Here is a 17,356-nt window from a genome sequence, read left to right on the forward strand (position 1 = left end):
TACCACGAAAGTCATTAAAAGACTCATTCCGAATTTCAGCAGGAATCGAATTCCAAACATCTACCGAAACACATCTAAAAGAGCGCCTGAAAAGTTCAGTTCGAGACAGTGGAAGAACAAGTGCCTCCCTGTCCGCTCTGGTATCACGAGTGATANTGTCCTGCCGAAATACGAATGTGTCATATAATACCCGCGGACGGCGAGTTTCCAATAATTTATATAAAAGGCATCCAAGAAAAAAAGATCTTCTGGATGCAATCTTTAACCATTTCAATTTCTCATAATAAGGTGATATATGTTCGTACCATTTTACATCAAAAATAAACCTAATACACGTGTTCAGTGAACGTTGTAAGCGAAGGTTACATTCTCCTGAAATATCAGTGAGCAAGGTGCAACAGTAGTCGAAGTAAGGAATAAGCAAAGACGATACGAGTTTAGTTCGTAGCTCAGTCGATAACAAACACTTAAATGTTTTAAGTTGATGGAGGGAAGAATTAACGCGCGATACTGTTCGGACGACATGATCTTCCCATGAGAGTGTACTGGTAATTGTTACACCAAGATAAACAATGGAATCTCTATAAGGGATCTCCTCTCCATCAACCACGGCCCGAGGCAAGCAATCATGAACGAAGCCACCAATATATCTCCTGGTACCAGAAATCATTGCCGATGTTTTACTTGCATTTAACTTGAGTTTATTTCTAGTTGCCCACTCGATCACATTGCAAATATCTAAGTTAACCTTAGCAATGGCCTCATGGAAAAGGGCTGGCTTAGTATGGATGTAAATAAGTAGATCATCCGCATAGTAATTGTATTTACAAAATTGTAAATTCCTGCCACAGTCAGAGACATATAAGGTAAAAAGCAGGGGGCCAAGAACAGAGCCCTGAGGAACACCGCACCGAACAGACAGTTCATTTGAATAGTCTCCTTCTATTGGATCTCTGACCACCTGCGTTCTACCAAAGAGATAAGAGCAAATCCATTTAAGGACAGTACATGAAAAATTAAGTTTTCTAAGTTTGTCAATTAGAATGCAATGGTTTACGCAGTCAAAGGCCCTTGAGAAGTCAAAAGATACGGTTATAGTCACTTGTCTCAAGTCAGCCGCGTGCCTCATGTCATCAATAACTCTAATAAGAGCAGTCTGTGTAGAATAATTCCTCCTATACGCATTCTGGAAAGGATCAAGAAGATTATTAGAGAGAGAGAGAGAAAGAGAGAGAGCGGATACTTCTTTATATCAACACGTCCTTCGTATCGATTTTTATGTTGCGGCTTATACAATACAGAAAGAAAATCTATTTCCCTTCTTTGGTATATTTTCATTTCTTTTTTTTTATTTTAACATATTGTTCGAATAGATTTATCTGTTTGCCGGATCGTAGATTTTAATTATCTCGATATTTATTTCAACAATACGTAATAAAAAAACAACATAGAAATAAGATCTTTTTCTCTCTCTCTCTCTCTCTCTCTTATTACTTCATATAAAGTCTAAAAATGATACATACAGATTCATTAATTATATTAATAAATTACGTTTTAACCGCATCGACACTCGAATCTCGATAATGTGAGACCTTCATTTTCCCGTTCTCACCGGCGAGAGCTCCACGCTCTCTTTTCGTCCAGCCGGCGGAGCGGGATAAACGAGGGTTTCTCTGGAAGCCACCCACGTGATCACGAGCGGGGGATTGCGACCCCACGGAGGGTGAGCGCGATCTCGCTCAAGGTCGCACGTGGACCGCTGCGAGCGGTATCTCGGCTCGGCGCTAGGCTCAACGTTTTTCTTTTTTCTCTCATATTCGTCGAACACAACCGCGGAAGTTGCGCGCGAGAAAGAATCCCTCCTCCGCTCTCGTTCTCTCTTTCTCCCTCTCTACGTATCTCTCGTTTCCCCGCTTTTTCTGCGTCGCAATTTACGACTCGTGAAACGTTCCTCTCTCGTCGAGCGCCCTCTCCTTCTTCTCTGCGGAGAAATCGAATGCGCTATTTCGCCTCTAGGAATTACCGATGCGTCTTTGTGAGGCCCCCTTTTCCTTCGAAGAAAGGAGAACCGAAAGGAAGCTTCTCTCGAGAGAGTAGAGAAAGGAGCAACGAAATGATGAGGACGGCGGCGTCGACAGATCGAAGCCCAAAGTAACGTTCGGACGGAAGAAACAAAGAAGGAAAAGCCGGGAAAAGAGAAGAGAGAGAAAGAGGGTGGCAAATACGGAGAGAAGAGTCCGTTCTTTTGTGCGCACACGGCGAGAAGGAGCGAAGGGATGAAAGCGGAGGACGAAAAAGAGCTGAAGGGGGGAGGGACAGATGGCCCTTTCAGACAATGAGAAACTCCGGAGAGATAAGGGCGGCGCGCGAGCGAGAATGTGAAGGGGAGCGAAGAGAAGGGAAAGGAAAAAGAGTATCGAAAAAGAGAGCGGGAGGAAGAGGGAGAGGAGAGCGAAAGGAAGATAGGAGCTGAAACTACTTTTTCGAGGAAGGGACGCGCAGAGAACGTAATGAACGATGGGGAAAGGCAAGAGAGAGAGAGAGAGAGAGAGACAAGAGATAAGAAGAGAACGAGAAAGAGAAAAAGAGAGAGAGAGAGATAGAAAAGAGAAAAAGCGTAACAACTGTCGCGTGGAAGAGAAAAGGATAGAAAACGGGTGACTCAGACAGAGAGTGGATCGCGCGGGCAATTTCTGAGGGCGATTAACAACGAGCCAACTGAAAGAGGACACGCGCATTTTTGTCTGTGTCGGCCGACGCGTTTCGTGCGTGTATCACACTTAACCTCAGCATTATCACGAAAAATTTTGTTATCCGGAAAAACGCGTTTATATTTAGTACCTCTGTAAATAAACACGTAAATACCAAGCAAATGTATAAAAACTTTGTTTTTTGCACAGTTAGAAAAAGAGATAGTTGTAATTATTTTTATGTCACATATTGCTTTACGTAAATAATTGCGCGACGAGACAGTCGTAAAAAATTGTGTAACTCAACAAAAGAAAATTAACATTTCACATTTCCAATATACTTTTCGCACACTTTGTAGACAGTAATAATCACAATAATTTCAAACGAAGCGCACGTGAAATCTCGTACTAACATTAAACGTCATTGCGTCAAGAGGAGGCAAACGTGAATTTGACCAAATACTTTTACCCAGCTCCTCTTTCTTCCGCGATCCCTCTCTCTCTTTCTCTCTCTCTCTATCGTTTATCTAATATATACAGTTTATTAGTGTATCACCGAAGAGAAGAATGAATCGTAGTGACGCTCCGAGAGATACGCTGTATGTATATGTGTGTGACATTTACGTCGCGATCTTAAATAGCACGCGAGACGCAATGCTCGTTTATAATCTAGTGAAAAGTATCATCGTGAGAGAATCACTATGCTTTCCGAAGAAAAATTACGTCGACAGTTTTATCATTCAACAATTGATATCGACGCTATTCCGTGTTTCAAAAATGACATTAAGAGTTAATTAATCGAGTGTAGTTTTCATTCTGTTTCACATTGTAAAAATTTATCGTTTCGAGATGATTTAACGCGCAATAACTCACGATGCCGCCATATCTGGCGTACTTGGCAATTATATGTATGAAACGACCAATCGACTTTTTTTTTTTACATCGCGGTGAAGGAAACTCCTTTCTCCTTTTATTTAACGATGTTTTATCTGTTCGTATGTTTTTCCATCTTTCAAAAGAGAAATGTGATATATTGCTTTTTCAATTAATAATTTATCCTTAAATGCTACAAAAAATATGTACATACTCTTTTCTGCAAAAATATAAACAAAGACGCAAAAAAATGACGCGTGCAAACTAATTTTTACAGGCAAGTTTCTTTTTATCACGAGTTTATTTCTTCGAAGAAAAATTGAAGTTTTGAATGAAGATACAGAGAGAGACTTAATTTAACTCTGTAAGCAAGAGAAGCAGAGATACTTAATGTATTTGATTTATTTGAGGAAGTTTCATTTTTTTCTTTTTTTTTACTTATTCGAACGCGCATCGCTCGAAAAAGCTTGAAAAACGTCGTTCTAATCGATCCAAGAGGGAGCTTTTTATGTGAGCAACTGCTAAGGACAGGATGGAGAAATCGACCGGTGTGCCCAGCTCTTTTCTCTCTGTCTCTTTTTTCTCTCTTGCTTTCTCTTTCTCGGTTTGTCTCTTCTCTCGTCTCTTTCTCTTCCTGTGGTACTTCTACGTCGAGAGAGCTACTCTTTGTACGTTCTTTTCGAAGAAGAAACAGAATGCGCGAAGCATAAACGGAGGAATGAGAAAGAGAAGCGAAAGACAGAAGGGTAGCCCGGCGAGCGAAAGAACGAGGGATGACTGCATTTCAGAGAATAGGGGAAGACCAGGGGAAGGAGGAGGGACAGGGGCGAAGGTGAGAGGCGAGAGAACGTCGACGAAAGAGCACAAGCGGAGGTGGAGTAGGAGTATACGGCAAAGTCGAGGGGGGAAAAGGCGACTCCAGTATGCGGAGGAGAGAACGAAAGGGAGGGAAGGTAGAAGGAGGAAGAGGAAGAAGAGGCGCGCGCGAAGGCAGATCGAAGTGCACAGGAAGGGAAAAAGAGAGGTTAGGGTGGTTAGGTTAAGCTAGCTCTCTTTCTCTCTCTCTCTCTCTCTCTCTCTCTCTCTCTTTCTCTCTCTCTGGTAACCAAGGGAAGTCAGAGGGTGAAGAAACAGAAAGAGAGAGAGAAAGCGCGAGAGGGGAAAGGCAGTAAGAGAGGGAGGAGAGAAACGGTACACCCGGGCAGAGCAAAGAAAGAGAAGCGTTTCGTTGCCCTTCTCTCCCCCGTCTCCAACGTTCTCCTTCTGCCACGGCTCTTTTTGTGCTTTCCTCTTTTGCCAGTTCGAGATATGTACCAGGTGTAACGGGCGGGAAAAGAGAAAAGACAAGAGCGAAGAAGAGAAAAGAGAGATAGAGAAGGAGAGAGAGAGAGAGAGAGAGAAGAGAAAAGGAGAAGAGGAGAAGAGAAGAGAAGAGAATGGCAAAGTTCTCTCGTTCTTCTGGATGAGTCAGGCGCAGGTCAGACGAAGGGGGAAGGATGAACAGGAAGCCGGGTGAGGGAGACGGAGAAACAGAAAGAAATTGAGAAAGAGAGACGCAGAGACACAGAGAAGAAGTGGGAAGAGAGAAGAGACCGTGCGAAAGAGAGAGGCGTCAGCGACGACGGTTCAACGCCGGGAGAGAAACATGAAGATTCGAAACGGGGACAAAGAGAAAATGACAAAGGCGAGAGGGGCGGCCGATTCGATTGGAAAGGCGGGCAGAGGGGCCTTCTTTCCTTTTACCAGCGTTTTCTCCGTATTACGTTCCGTACTTTCCGTTGTCCCTGTACGCGCGCGACCACTAACACACGCCCACATACGTACACACACACACACACACCCGTGCACACATTATACACCCGCGTTTTCTCTCCTTTTTGTCCTCCCCCTCATCTCCATCGACCTCCTGTTCTATCCTTCTCTGCCCTCTACGCTGTTCTCCATATCTGCCTCTCTACGTCGTTCTACCGTCTTCGTCCTCCTTGTCACTATTGTACGTACGTATGAGTGTGTGTGTGTGTGTGTATGTGCGAGCCTCGTCTCTCAATCGTCGTACGAGGTTTCATGTCGTACGGCACTACGCTCCCGCGGCGAGAGGGCGGCTTTGTACGTGGGTGAACGGGAAAATGTCTTTTGAAACCTTTCTAGGTCGCTCTCGATCGCCCCACTGTCAGTCATACACACGCGCGCACGCTGCGCTCTTAAGAAAACGCTCGCCATCGAATCGCACAGCGTGACGGTAGAAGTGGCTTCTTACCAAATTTTGGATAGTAACGCGAGAGAGAAGAGAACGTGTCTCTTCGTTCGTTTCGGAGACGGAACAAACCTCTGAGATCCGATGACGCACGCGATATCGCGCACAACGTAGATCGAAATCGAACGAGCAGGAATCACTTTTGATATTTCAACGCTCGTTTGATACCAGCCAAGTGTATATTTTTATTAGGTGCCTACATACATACCTATTATACAAAACCGATTTATCCGTACTTTTTTTTTCTATTCACTTGACTTCTATTACTCTTTTGTGCGTTCGATATTCGTATTTAAATGAGATAGTAGCGAAACTAGCAAGAACTGCGCAGATTCTCGCGAAATTCGAAGATCAGGAAAGAGACAGAAAGAAAGAAAGAGATAGAAAACTGCCAAAAGTAATGGAGAAAGAGACAAAAAGGAACAGAGAGTCAAATATATTCGTATCAATACACATTTATGATATTGTTTGCTCGATATTTCCACAAAAAACTATCGATTCTTTCTCTTTCTCTCCGTACGCCAATATTACGTTGGTTAAATAGGTCTCTTGATCCAAATTGTAATGATACGTAATTTACGTTCAAAGGTCAAGTGCGGAAAAGCCGAGGGAAAATAGTTCGCGCTTCTCTCGCGTGTTCACCATCCGAGAAATCTACCCCTCCGGTTAATCCGGCGACGAAAGAGAGATAGAGAGAGAGATTCCTTGTATTGCGTCGCGAAGTTTAAACGTCATCCTGTACAACACGCCCACCCGTCGCCATCGCGACATTTCACAAACGAAGTTACGAACGAGCGTGCTATTGAGACAGCGCGCGTGGCGACGAGAGACTCGTTCTCGCTTTTGCAATTTGTAAATCCCGTCTCGCGCGCGCTCGCAAAGCATTACGGTACCGCGCGAGAGATCCTCCGCGCGTTCCCTCTCTTTTTTTCGACGATTCACATCTGGTCGTCCTCCGGAACTCGATCCTTGAATCCGTGCCGGGTGGGGAAAAAGAGGCAGAAACACAGAGAGAAGGAAACGATTGATGGAAGAGGAGAAGAGACGTACGCAAAGAGAGAAAAAGAAAGAGATCACGAAGAGAAAGGCGAGAGAGATAGAGAGGAGGAGGAAGACGAAGGAGGGTGAGAGCTAGAAGAGAGAAAGAGAAAACGAGAAAGAGAAGGAAAGAGATGTTGTTCTATCGAACGGCGGGGAAACGAACGGCAGAGAGGCAAGGCTGAGAGAAGGAACAGTAAAATTGTGGAGAATGTGCACGCGCCATCATCAGGGTGGCCTAGATACAGCCAAGACCTGCTTTCTAGGCAGCATTTCTCTTTATCATCGGCGCGGCGCGCGCGCGAATGTATAGGCGAACCGTTGCGCGCGGAGAAAATTCTCGCGGGATGCGACGACGAGCTATTCGCGAACACACAGACCGAGGAAGACAGATTGACGTTTAAACTAGCGATCCATGAGCGTTCAGGTCAAAGCAAAGTTCCCATAAGTCGCGGTTCCATGAACTTCATCTTGTAGGTAAACGTCTTCGCGCGCGCTTAATTATGCTACGTATCCTTTTACTTTTCCCCTTCTCGTTATTATTTTAGTAATAATACAATCTAACTAACAATAAAAAAAAAATATATATAAAAACTCAGGAAGTTTTACTTACATGCAATACAGGAAACAACAATACTGAAAAAAATTGGAGAATTGATAGTATGTAAAAACGGGAAAAGGCACACACTATTTTCACGCACGCGATCGAATATCCGATCTGAGCTTTTACTTCGCGCGTGACGAATTTATTAACCATTGTAAGAAACGCGACTCAACGTGCGATAACGCGACTATGAGACTCTACCGATCGGTCATCATCAATCGCCGCGCCGATTTCTCTCCCGTATTTGAGAATTATTTTATTATCGAGAAAATCCGTTCTCTCTCTCTCTCTCTCTTCACGCACACGCACGCATCTGATGAAATAAATGCTGCAAATCTTTCATTGATCGTTGATCATGCACAGTGATAGACATGCAAAGCGAAATAAGACAATCAGCGGCAATGTACAGTTTTCATACAGAAAACTTGACGCGAACGAAAAGACGAATAAAATGTGTGTGTCACATCGGAAAACCTATTGATCCGTAGTGTGCAATCTCGATATCTCGGATATGTCCATTATCATTGTTATCACACGTCGTACAAACAAAGAAAAAGACAGAGAGATGGTCTACCGCAAGAAATGTTCTATTTAGTCTGTTAAATCATTCCATTCACAATGTTTAGTTAACATCATATGTATATAAAAATAATAGAACTAATACTAAGATATTAATTCAAATACGAATATTCTTCGAAACACACAGATTAAAAATGTGAATATTTAGGCTGGTAATTTATAACTCGATTAAACCGATATTATTATTTAACAAATCGAATAGCAAATATTTGTCATGTAAAAAAAAAATATGCACATATCTATATATATATCTTAATAAAGATAATTTAATTCATTAACCTTACATTATTCCATTCAAAAATAAAAAACGAAAATATAATATGAATATTATACACTTAATCTTTCGAGACGAGAGGTTTTCTTAATTCGATTTTCTTAATTGCTTTATTAACATTTCGAAACTCGATTCTCTCTCTCTTTTTTTTTCTCTTTCAAGAAACACACACAACACGGTAGTTAATATTTTAATTTCCAATTTCCAACAATCCTTAAAATCAAAGCGTTTTATCAATGATTTATTTGTTTTTGCTAACAATGTACGTATAAACGAAACTAAATAGAAAAATTTCGTCGAAGAAAGCTTCCGGTACACCCGCAGCCGTATTGTTTTTCCTTGTACTCACCACGACATGAAGTACCAACGTGTATAAACTCTCATCGGCGTCTGGCACCGCACAGAACGTCGCAGCGGTGATTGAGTTCGAATGCATCCCGCGCATTCGTAATCGCCGATTATTGGACAGTATCGCGCACGTGACCTACTGTAAGGTGTGACACGGCGGTTTCGAGAGCGTGCACGCGGGACGAAAACCGCGTGGTTATTACGAGAAGGACGCGCGCGCGCTATCGTCATATAGAGATGCGCTTTTAAATTCTTCCGACTCCGATCATGCGACAGGTCGCTTTTTTAAACACGACGAAGGGTACGATCGTGTTGCCGCGCGCCTTTGTGCACACACACACACACAATGTATATATATATATATATACGTTCGGGTGTTGCAGAAACTCTCCGGTGAGTCAAAAGAACGCGACCTCACGAAGGGAAAACGAGGAAAGTCGTCGGCATCGCTCCATCGTTCGAGTTTCCTCGTTTCGACAACAATTAATCGCGCGCCAAAGATTACATAGAAAACGTACGACCACACAACGGCATCTATTTATAAATTAAATCTTATATATACTATCGATAATATTGGATGATAACTAGAAAATAGAGAGAAAAATTTATATTTGCAAGAGACATAATAAGTGTGTGTGTATATATATATATATATATTCGCACACACATTTATAACACATAAAAAATTTGTACAACTTTAAAATGTAATTCGTAGTATTAAAACGATTTATTTACTGCCATGATAGTCGCGACATAATTGTGTGTGTAAAAGCGCGACGTATTGTTTCTAATGTTACACAAATAACTCATTGACTGGAGCGCAGTTATTCAGGAAACACGTGCTCGTATTGATATTATCACGCGAGAAAACAAATATTCCATCATACGACCGAAAAAATTGTTGACTTTTTGAAAAGAGCATTGAAACACAAAATACATATAATCATTACTAATGTTTGAGACAAAAAAAAGAACGTTCCGAAAAATTCGTCTCGTCATTGTCACAAAGACAGAAGCATTAAATTGTCGGTGCGTAATATAAGAGATATCGAACGCGAAATAAATAGTATTGAGAAAAGATTATACGACAAAGTATTCGTACTTGTATCAATGACAATGAGTTCCGTCAAGTTCGTGTACAAGAAATCGTGACAGTACTTACCTCACCATGACCTGACCCACAAATCAAATCGCAGCAGCAGCAGCAGCAGCAGCAGCAGCAGCGGTAGTAGCAGAAGCAGCAATGGTGATCAGATCCGCGCGGTAATCCCGCGCTCCTTCGCAATTCGAGGGGGTGGACACACACTTTCGCCGTAACAGATGATAAACACACGAGCCCCCGCGAGGGCGCGAAACGAAACGCGATTCTAAACGTCGAATGTGTATTTATACCGCGTATGTTCACGCGCACAGACGCACGCACGCACGCAGGTTGTCACGCACGCACACAGCCGGTATCGCCGTGTCAAAACGTTGCACGCACGCACCCGTGTTGGCCGCACTGGCAGCTGTCACTCACGGATTGCCCGTGAAAACGTCGCGGCCCGAAGTGGCATAGCGAATCACGGGGTGACAGAGATAGCGGGAGAGAGACCGCGAGAGAAGGCAAGGAAGGGGGTGAGGGAGAGAGGGAGAGAAAGACGAGAGAGGAGCGCAAGATGCGGTGAGTGAGAGAGATGGTGAAAGGGAAAAAGAAGGAGAAACGGAGAAAGAGCGAAGGGGCATACATGCACACTAGGGGGCACTGCGATGGCGGCGGTGGCGGCGGCGGCGGCGGTGGATGGGCCGAGTGCTCCGTTGCGGACGGTGGCGCAAAGCGATTAAGCGATTTTGTTGTGGACCCCGATTCTTCCCTTCGTCGGCTCTCTCTCTTACCGGCTTTCCACTTCTCCCGCGCGCCTTTCGCCTCTCCCGCGCCGGCTTACGCTGCGCCGCGCGAACGCGCCCTAGAACGGAAACCCGGTATTTTGCCCCCACTACGCGTTGCGCGGTTCCCATCGTCAGCCAATACCGTGGCGGAATAACGTCGAGCGGGCAGGATCGTATACTCGCGGGTACGCGCGTAAAAATTGGAAAAGAAAACTCTCTTCACGCTTCGTCTGTTCGAACAAGATTTGAATTACTTTGCGTGACAGCAAATTTTTTAACTTGATTACATAAATTTATATAGTTGAAATAAAAATGAATAAAGTTTAACATAAAAATTTGTACAGTTCCGGAAGAAATATGTACAAATGTGTATCGCAGTTTTGCGAAGAGATATTTGAATGTTTTTAACACACAACAACAGCAGTTATCTAAAGAATATTCCAAGGATACTGCATGTTGTTATCTGCTATGCATCTAAAATTGTACAAGATGTTTTGTCTCAAATACTTTCTACTCAAAAAGAAAATATAGATATAAAATAAAATATTATATTATACATATTTTATATCTCATGAAAGATTTTGCAAGATTTACGTATACTTAATTATGTATAAAATAAAAAAATTAAAACAAATACATAATAAAAACACATCTACTTGAGAAATATTTAAAACGGATGTGCTAGATATTATTATTAATTTTCAATAATATACTATAACTACTAATTCTGAATATATTTTTCTAATATCACTCAAATATTTTTATTCTATTAACTTGATTCTATTAACGTAAAAGGACGAGGCGCTAGTAAAGTTTCCAACAACCCTGGAACTGCTCTTTCTCTTTCTCTCTTTCTCTCTCTCTCTCGAATCCCCACTGACCTCACCACTGTCCTTCTGCGATGCGCAGAAGACGCGTTGGCATCAACTGCGCCGCGTCTAACGAATGACGGGAAGAGCCGCTTCCGCGCGTCTAGCGATATCCTCTCGCACACTCTTGCAGAAACTGATCGATCGTGAGCGCGGTGTGCGCGGCACGGCCATTGTGTAAAAAGGACCCATGACGCTCGGATAGTGCACGCTGAGGAGAGTGGACTCGTAGTTTTTCCCCATAAGTTCGTCCTCTCTTGTGATATTTAGACTGTGCCAATATATAGGTGAGTAGAAACACGCTGTTTTTACTTGCTCCTTGCGTTCTGTGAACGCGCTTTGTGAAAGCACGGTCGCGCGCCGCGGCGAGAAACGCCGACGGGTGGAAAGTTCCTTCGGAAAATCAGGTCGCGCGTACTTAGGCCACGTCGCGTTTCCGCGTTCTCACGCTCGTTGGTGAAGAATTCGTGTGATTTTTGTACGCGCGATCGCGCCGAAAGATTGTTTTGCGCGACATTCCGCGCGCTCCCGAGGCCAACGCCGAAGAATTTTCCGAGCTTTTTTCGGGAGTTTTCGCCATTTTGTCTCGCTCAAGTCCACGAAGTCGGCCATTATGTACGCGCACCGGATCGTGATTCTAGACCTACGATTTACGGCATCGAGACTATAGAAGGAGAGAGAGAAAGAGAGAGACGCGACGTGGTTTTTTTGTGAAAAATTCGATCTTGCTTGTACTTTTTCATCCGGAAACGAGAAAAAATACAGGTGTAAAACCGGCGTGTAATTCAAGCGAGAGAAACAACAACGGAGGTTAATGCACTTTAAACGGGTTATCGTTTAATAAAAGTGGTCTCTCTCTCTCTTTCTAAGTCGGCTTCTGCAGCACTTTCAAGCGGCAAACGTGAACGCGTAGATGTACGTGTATGTATGTGTGCCGTGTATGTGCATTCGAGTTTAAAGCACTCCGCACATAGTAATTTACAATCTACTTTAAACATCATGACAGCTGACGTGAATTTACAACAATTTATAAAGCAAAACATTTATCATTTATATTCGTAGATTAACGTCTAAGCGCGCTGCACAACATTTATATTATGCGCCTTTACGCATGTAGGTGCGTACATTTGTAAACACAAGAATTTTCAAGGGAAAACACGAACGTTTGACAATATCAACATACACAAAATGAAAGATTATTATTTGCAAATCTTGATTACTTCTTGACACAACGCGACTTTAGTTAATTAGGTCATGACAAGCGGATTAACGATAAATGTTTTTTTTCTTTTTCTTTTTGTTACATAACTAGTCATTATTGCTGTGTGAGATTACTGTGGTCAGACTGACTTCATTAAGCTCGATGTTGTTTGCTTACTCCGGTATTATGCCTATCGTGCAACTGTGTTATCATCAGGCTACATTTTGCCAAGTCGATGGGCACTAAAAATAGAAGTGATTAAGATGATCATACGTGATGAGGGATTTGGGAAAGTCATGCTTTTGCTGAAAAATAACTCGTGCTATAAGAATAAGAACAACTGTAAATTATTTTTAGTAGAACTTTTTTAATATTACTGTAATTTATCTTTGAGCAATATTACAAGGAATAATTAATATAACTCTAATCTTCTAACAATGTTTCTCACATTTTTAAATGCATTGCTTGAGTTGTGATGTGTCAAACACTTTACTTAGCTTGTTTTACTTACTACTTCATAAAAAATACATTACGATATAAAAGGGCCAGTAGTCCTTGACCACCAGCAGTAATGGTTTCCACTTGTTTTATTACAACGATTAAACAGCTTTTATTGGTGTGTTCAGTCAACACTAGAAATTTATGTGATGTGTTCTATCATAACTTTTATTTAATGGATATTACATAATAAAACATAAGTAAAAGAAAATTGCAATAGAATCACCTGTACTTTATATTCTTGATGCATAATTCGTTCGACTTGTGATACACACGATATGATTTTATATTTTTTAGTTCTTTTTTTCAATATTTAAAAAATTGAAGTTTACACATATATATATATATATGAATGTTCTATTGTTTAATTATAATTTAAAGATGTTTTTATATATTAAAAATGCTTGTATTTTTACTTTTTATACTTTTTTCAGGAATTTCTTATTTTAGATAAATGTCTTGAGAAATTAAAATATATTTCTTTATAAATATATGAACAAGCATTTGTACAAGCATGTAATAAATATAAATATTTTAAATATTTGGTTTTAATTACTCATTTTATTAATACACACGTACATACATGTACATAAAATTGTCTATGTGTACATGTAGTTAATTTTCATATACATTATTAGTGCACATTTTTAATTCACTGCGTGTCCAATCAAATTTCTATTATTTCTAAAGAAGATATGTCTTAAGAGTAGATAATGGAAGATATTTTGTAATAGAGAGAAGGGGGGATATGTTACTTTTCTATACTTATTACACGTAACGGTTGTTATATACTGGGAGAGCAAAAAAACATTGATGAGATAATAAGTTTTAAAAGCATATTTTTTGAAGACAGTAAAGTTTCAAATTAGAGCGATAAATTAGTCAAAGATATGACTAACAATAATTTTGATTGTGCACTTAATAGTCTGTATATACATGTAAAAAATTTATTAGTTGAAAAAAAGTACCGTTACTCAATGTTAGAAGTTCGTTTAAAATAAAAGATGCACTCATTGACGATAGTTCATGTTGTAAAAAGAGAAAATTATTTAATTTGATGCGAGACTAATAGAATACCGAAACAATCATCGACCATTTTGACGCTGCTTTATACATTTCGGCCTCACCAGCTTCGGCGGGACCACGTAATTCTCGATCACATCGCAGTAACGAATATCCTAGTAGCGCGCATGTGCGCAGCACTCGCATTTTTCCTTCTCGTTTGTTCCGGGACGCGTCTTGTATCGTCGGGCATGCGCGAAGGAACGTTTGCGCTCTCTGCCGGCGATTAATCTTCCGACCAAAGTAAAAGGCGTCGAGCCGCAGCCATACTCGAAAAGGACAGCGGACCAGTTGCACCGGGCCTGGACGCTCTGCGCCGTTTTAACTTTTCACCGACTTTCATTGCTGTGATATTAGATTGTTATATACCCGCTTATTAGGTGAGTGAACTCAGCACGCCTAATCACGCGTAATCTGTAAAGTGCGCGTAGCGTGAATTCACGAAAAATTGGAGGTGCGCGATATAATGTGATCGACAATGGCCGCGACGGGCGGGTCCGCGAAGATATGGCGAGTGATTTAGATTCGTGAACGTGATTGTGAAAACGATCGCGTCGTTGTGATCGGCGCGCCGTTTGATTTTGTTGCTGTTTTGAGCGTAGAATCAAATTGTATGCGAATTTCCCGCGTGAAGCAGCCGTTGTTTGCGATTTCGATAATTATTTGTGTCCAGACACGACGCATGAGCGCGGGGAATTCGGTAGACGCGCGCGCGCTCACTCGCGAAGATCGATCGCCGTAGTTTTTCTTCGTGAGCTTTTCACCCACCGCCATCTTGTCCGGGCACGACCTCGCTAACCGCCATGTTGTGATCAACGATTCGTTGCGTTCTTGCGGTTTCTTGAGATGGTGTGGGGAGAAGAAATGGCGCTTTGCCGTTGCGCAGCGATATCTCCCAATTTTTTTCTTAGTCGCTTTTATCTCTCGACAATCGTGTATGCGTATCGAAAAAGTAATCTGTCAACAATTTGTTTTTGTCTTGTACGCACATACATCTATTTACGTATATACACGTTACCAATCCGAGCTGCCTGACGTAACGTGCTCTCGCACGAGATAACAATATAAATAGATTACGCAATCTAGCATGTAGGTCGTGAAAATCTCTCTCTCTCTCTCTCTTACTCACACACACACACACACGCACAACATATTCTCTCTAGCGCGCGCGTTGAGTATTTCTCGTACTTTGCGACTGCGTATTGCGGTTTATTTCCCTGCTGCTAAGCACCCAGTAAAACGCGTTCCCCACTCTCGTCGAGCTCCGCGATCGATTTTCTATGTTTATTATGTTCTAATGTAAACCGTGCTGACGTAAATTGACTAGACCTGTCCTGGTTTTATTTACCGTGCGCCTCAAGCGGTGACGTGAAAAGTGCTGATACGTCATGATTAAAAATGCATGATCCGACACTTAACTACACAGTTATGAAAATTGTATTATTATTAGTCACTAAAAGTTTTAAAAATAGAATTCATATCTTTACACAGATGTGTTTTCAAGTATTTAATTGATTTAACGACTAATTGACTTTTATTTTTATTTTGTTTAGATTACATTTGAGTAGATTATATTTTTTTTATTTCTTTATGCTCATTTAATGTTACACTTTTATTGGTAAATTAATTTTTTTTCCGTTTTTTTTTTGTGTCAAGATCAATATGCAAAAGCTTTTAATGCAAATTTCGATTCACATTGATAAAAAAAACTTAGCGGCGGTGTCAGCTATATAGAGCCACCCCTGAGTCCCAGGGATCTTCGCGGCTTGTTGCGCAAGTTGTGCGCGCAACTCGAACGCAGCTGCGCGTGCGCGGTGCTTGCGCGTCCTTCTGCATCATCCCCACCACGCAGTCCATTACCGTTACGAGACACGCACAAAGGAAAAGGCCAGAAGAGCGATCTGACCGACGCGCTTGCATCGCACACGGCCATTTTGGAAGCTTCGGTGCTTCGTTGCGGAGCTTTTGCCTCCGTCGTCCTCCCGCGAGGGCCGCGTGCGATAAAACAAAAACGAGAGAGAGAAAGAAGGAAGACTGATCGGAAAGAAAAGCGTGTGCTTTCGCGAGTACATCATTCATTGGGCTCGATGTGCGCGATAATCGGTCGCGGGAGGACGAGATAGCGTCGGGTCTGTCGGTTCTATCGATCAATATCACGTAAGGAGAAACAGAAAGATAGAGCGGGAGAGAAAGAGAGAGGCCCCGTCGATTTCTACACTTGTACCTGTCAAATATCTGTTCCGATTCGCTCATCGGTAACTTTGCCTGTTTCTTCACCTGTGCAGAAACCAAGAAACGAAACCAGAACTACCATGGAGGACGATCAGCAGTTCTGTCTCAGGTGGAACAACCACCAAAGTACACTAATACAAAACTTTGACACACTTCTCGAAAGCGGAACACTGGTCGACTGCACGTTGGCGGCGGAAGGGAAAACCCTCAAGGCCCACAAAGTAGTCCTTTCCGCGTGCAGTCCATATTTTGAGGTGAGTAAAATGTTTTGTTAAAATTGCAAGTTTTGTTGATTTAGATATATAGGAATTTCTTCAAATTGCATACTAACTGCTTGTTGAGTTGTTTTCTTTAAGTAACTATGTTTCACTTGAAATTAGTTTATTTGAATGAGTGATATAGAATGGTTTTAGCTAAAATAATCTGATTATAAATCACTGCTTAATTTGGTTTATAAGATTTGTAATAATGATGTAATACATATTTATTGATTGATATAATGATATAAAATATGTTTTAATTTTCTGAAGATAATTAAATTGGAGTAATAAGATAAAGATAATATATATATATATTTATTATATAATAATTATGTGTACCGAATTGTATTTGTAAAAATTAAGATAATTGTAGAAAAGCAAAGTCAGGCAACAAATAATTTCTTATCGCAAAGATATTCCGATTGCATTTTTGTCCTGTTGCCTCAGTTGGGTTAAATCAATACAAAATACATTTAGAGAGAATGAGGTAGGCTGTTGAGTATCAAGAGGAGAGGGAGTCTCAAGTTGAAACAAGATGGCGGTGCTTGTTGAACATTGCCTGGGCAGGAGTGAACGAGGTACATGGGGTAGGAGGGGAGAAAGGAGGGAGAGCAAAAGGCTGACCCCCTCCTAGATTCCTCTTGATCAATACAGGGAAAGCAAGATGGCTGATTTCCAGGGCTCTCGCCCTGGGATTTCACCCTG

The 17,356-nt window shown here is 41.6% G+C and overlaps 2 protein-coding genes across 14 annotated transcripts in view; one reads left to right on the forward strand and one right to left on the reverse strand.

The window, feature by feature from the left end:
* Positions 1 to 10,408, reverse strand: part of LOC109857799 (protein bric-a-brac 2-like) — a 50,686-nt gene extending 40,278 nt beyond the window's left edge. Inside the window, exon 1 of the mRNA XM_020434499.1 lies at positions 9,823 to 10,408. Within this exon, the coding sequence (XP_020290088.1) occupies positions 9,823 to 9,830 (8 nt within the window). The 5' untranslated portion in view covers positions 9,831 to 10,408. The remainder of the gene's footprint in view (positions 1 to 9,822) is intronic.
* A 1,063-nt stretch (positions 10,409 to 11,471) lies between these two features.
* LOC109857780 (longitudinals lacking protein-like) overlaps positions 11,472 to 17,356 on the forward strand; it is a 42,699-nt gene continuing 36,814 nt past the window's right edge. For 5 of the 13 annotated variants that reach the window (XM_020434459.1, XM_020434458.1, XM_020434461.1 and 2 more), the window contains exons 1-2: positions 14,405 to 14,539; positions 16,445 to 16,645. In XM_020434459.1, the coding sequence (XP_020290048.1) occupies positions 16,472 to 16,645 (174 nt within the window). In that variant the 5' untranslated portion in view covers positions 14,405 to 14,539; positions 16,445 to 16,471. Of the gene's footprint in view, positions 11,686 to 14,389; positions 14,540 to 16,048; positions 16,317 to 16,444; positions 16,646 to 17,356 lie in introns of those variants that run through there. The other 8 variants (XM_020434463.1, XM_020434464.1, XM_020434467.1 and 5 more) reach the window with 5 other exon arrangements.

Source organism: Pseudomyrmex gracilis, unplaced genomic scaffold (assembly GCF_002006095.1).
Source record: "Pseudomyrmex gracilis isolate BER0280 unplaced genomic scaffold, ASM200609v1 scaffold_172, whole genome shotgun sequence".
Classification (NCBI taxonomy): Eukaryota; Metazoa; Arthropoda; class Insecta; order Hymenoptera; family Formicidae; genus Pseudomyrmex; species Pseudomyrmex gracilis.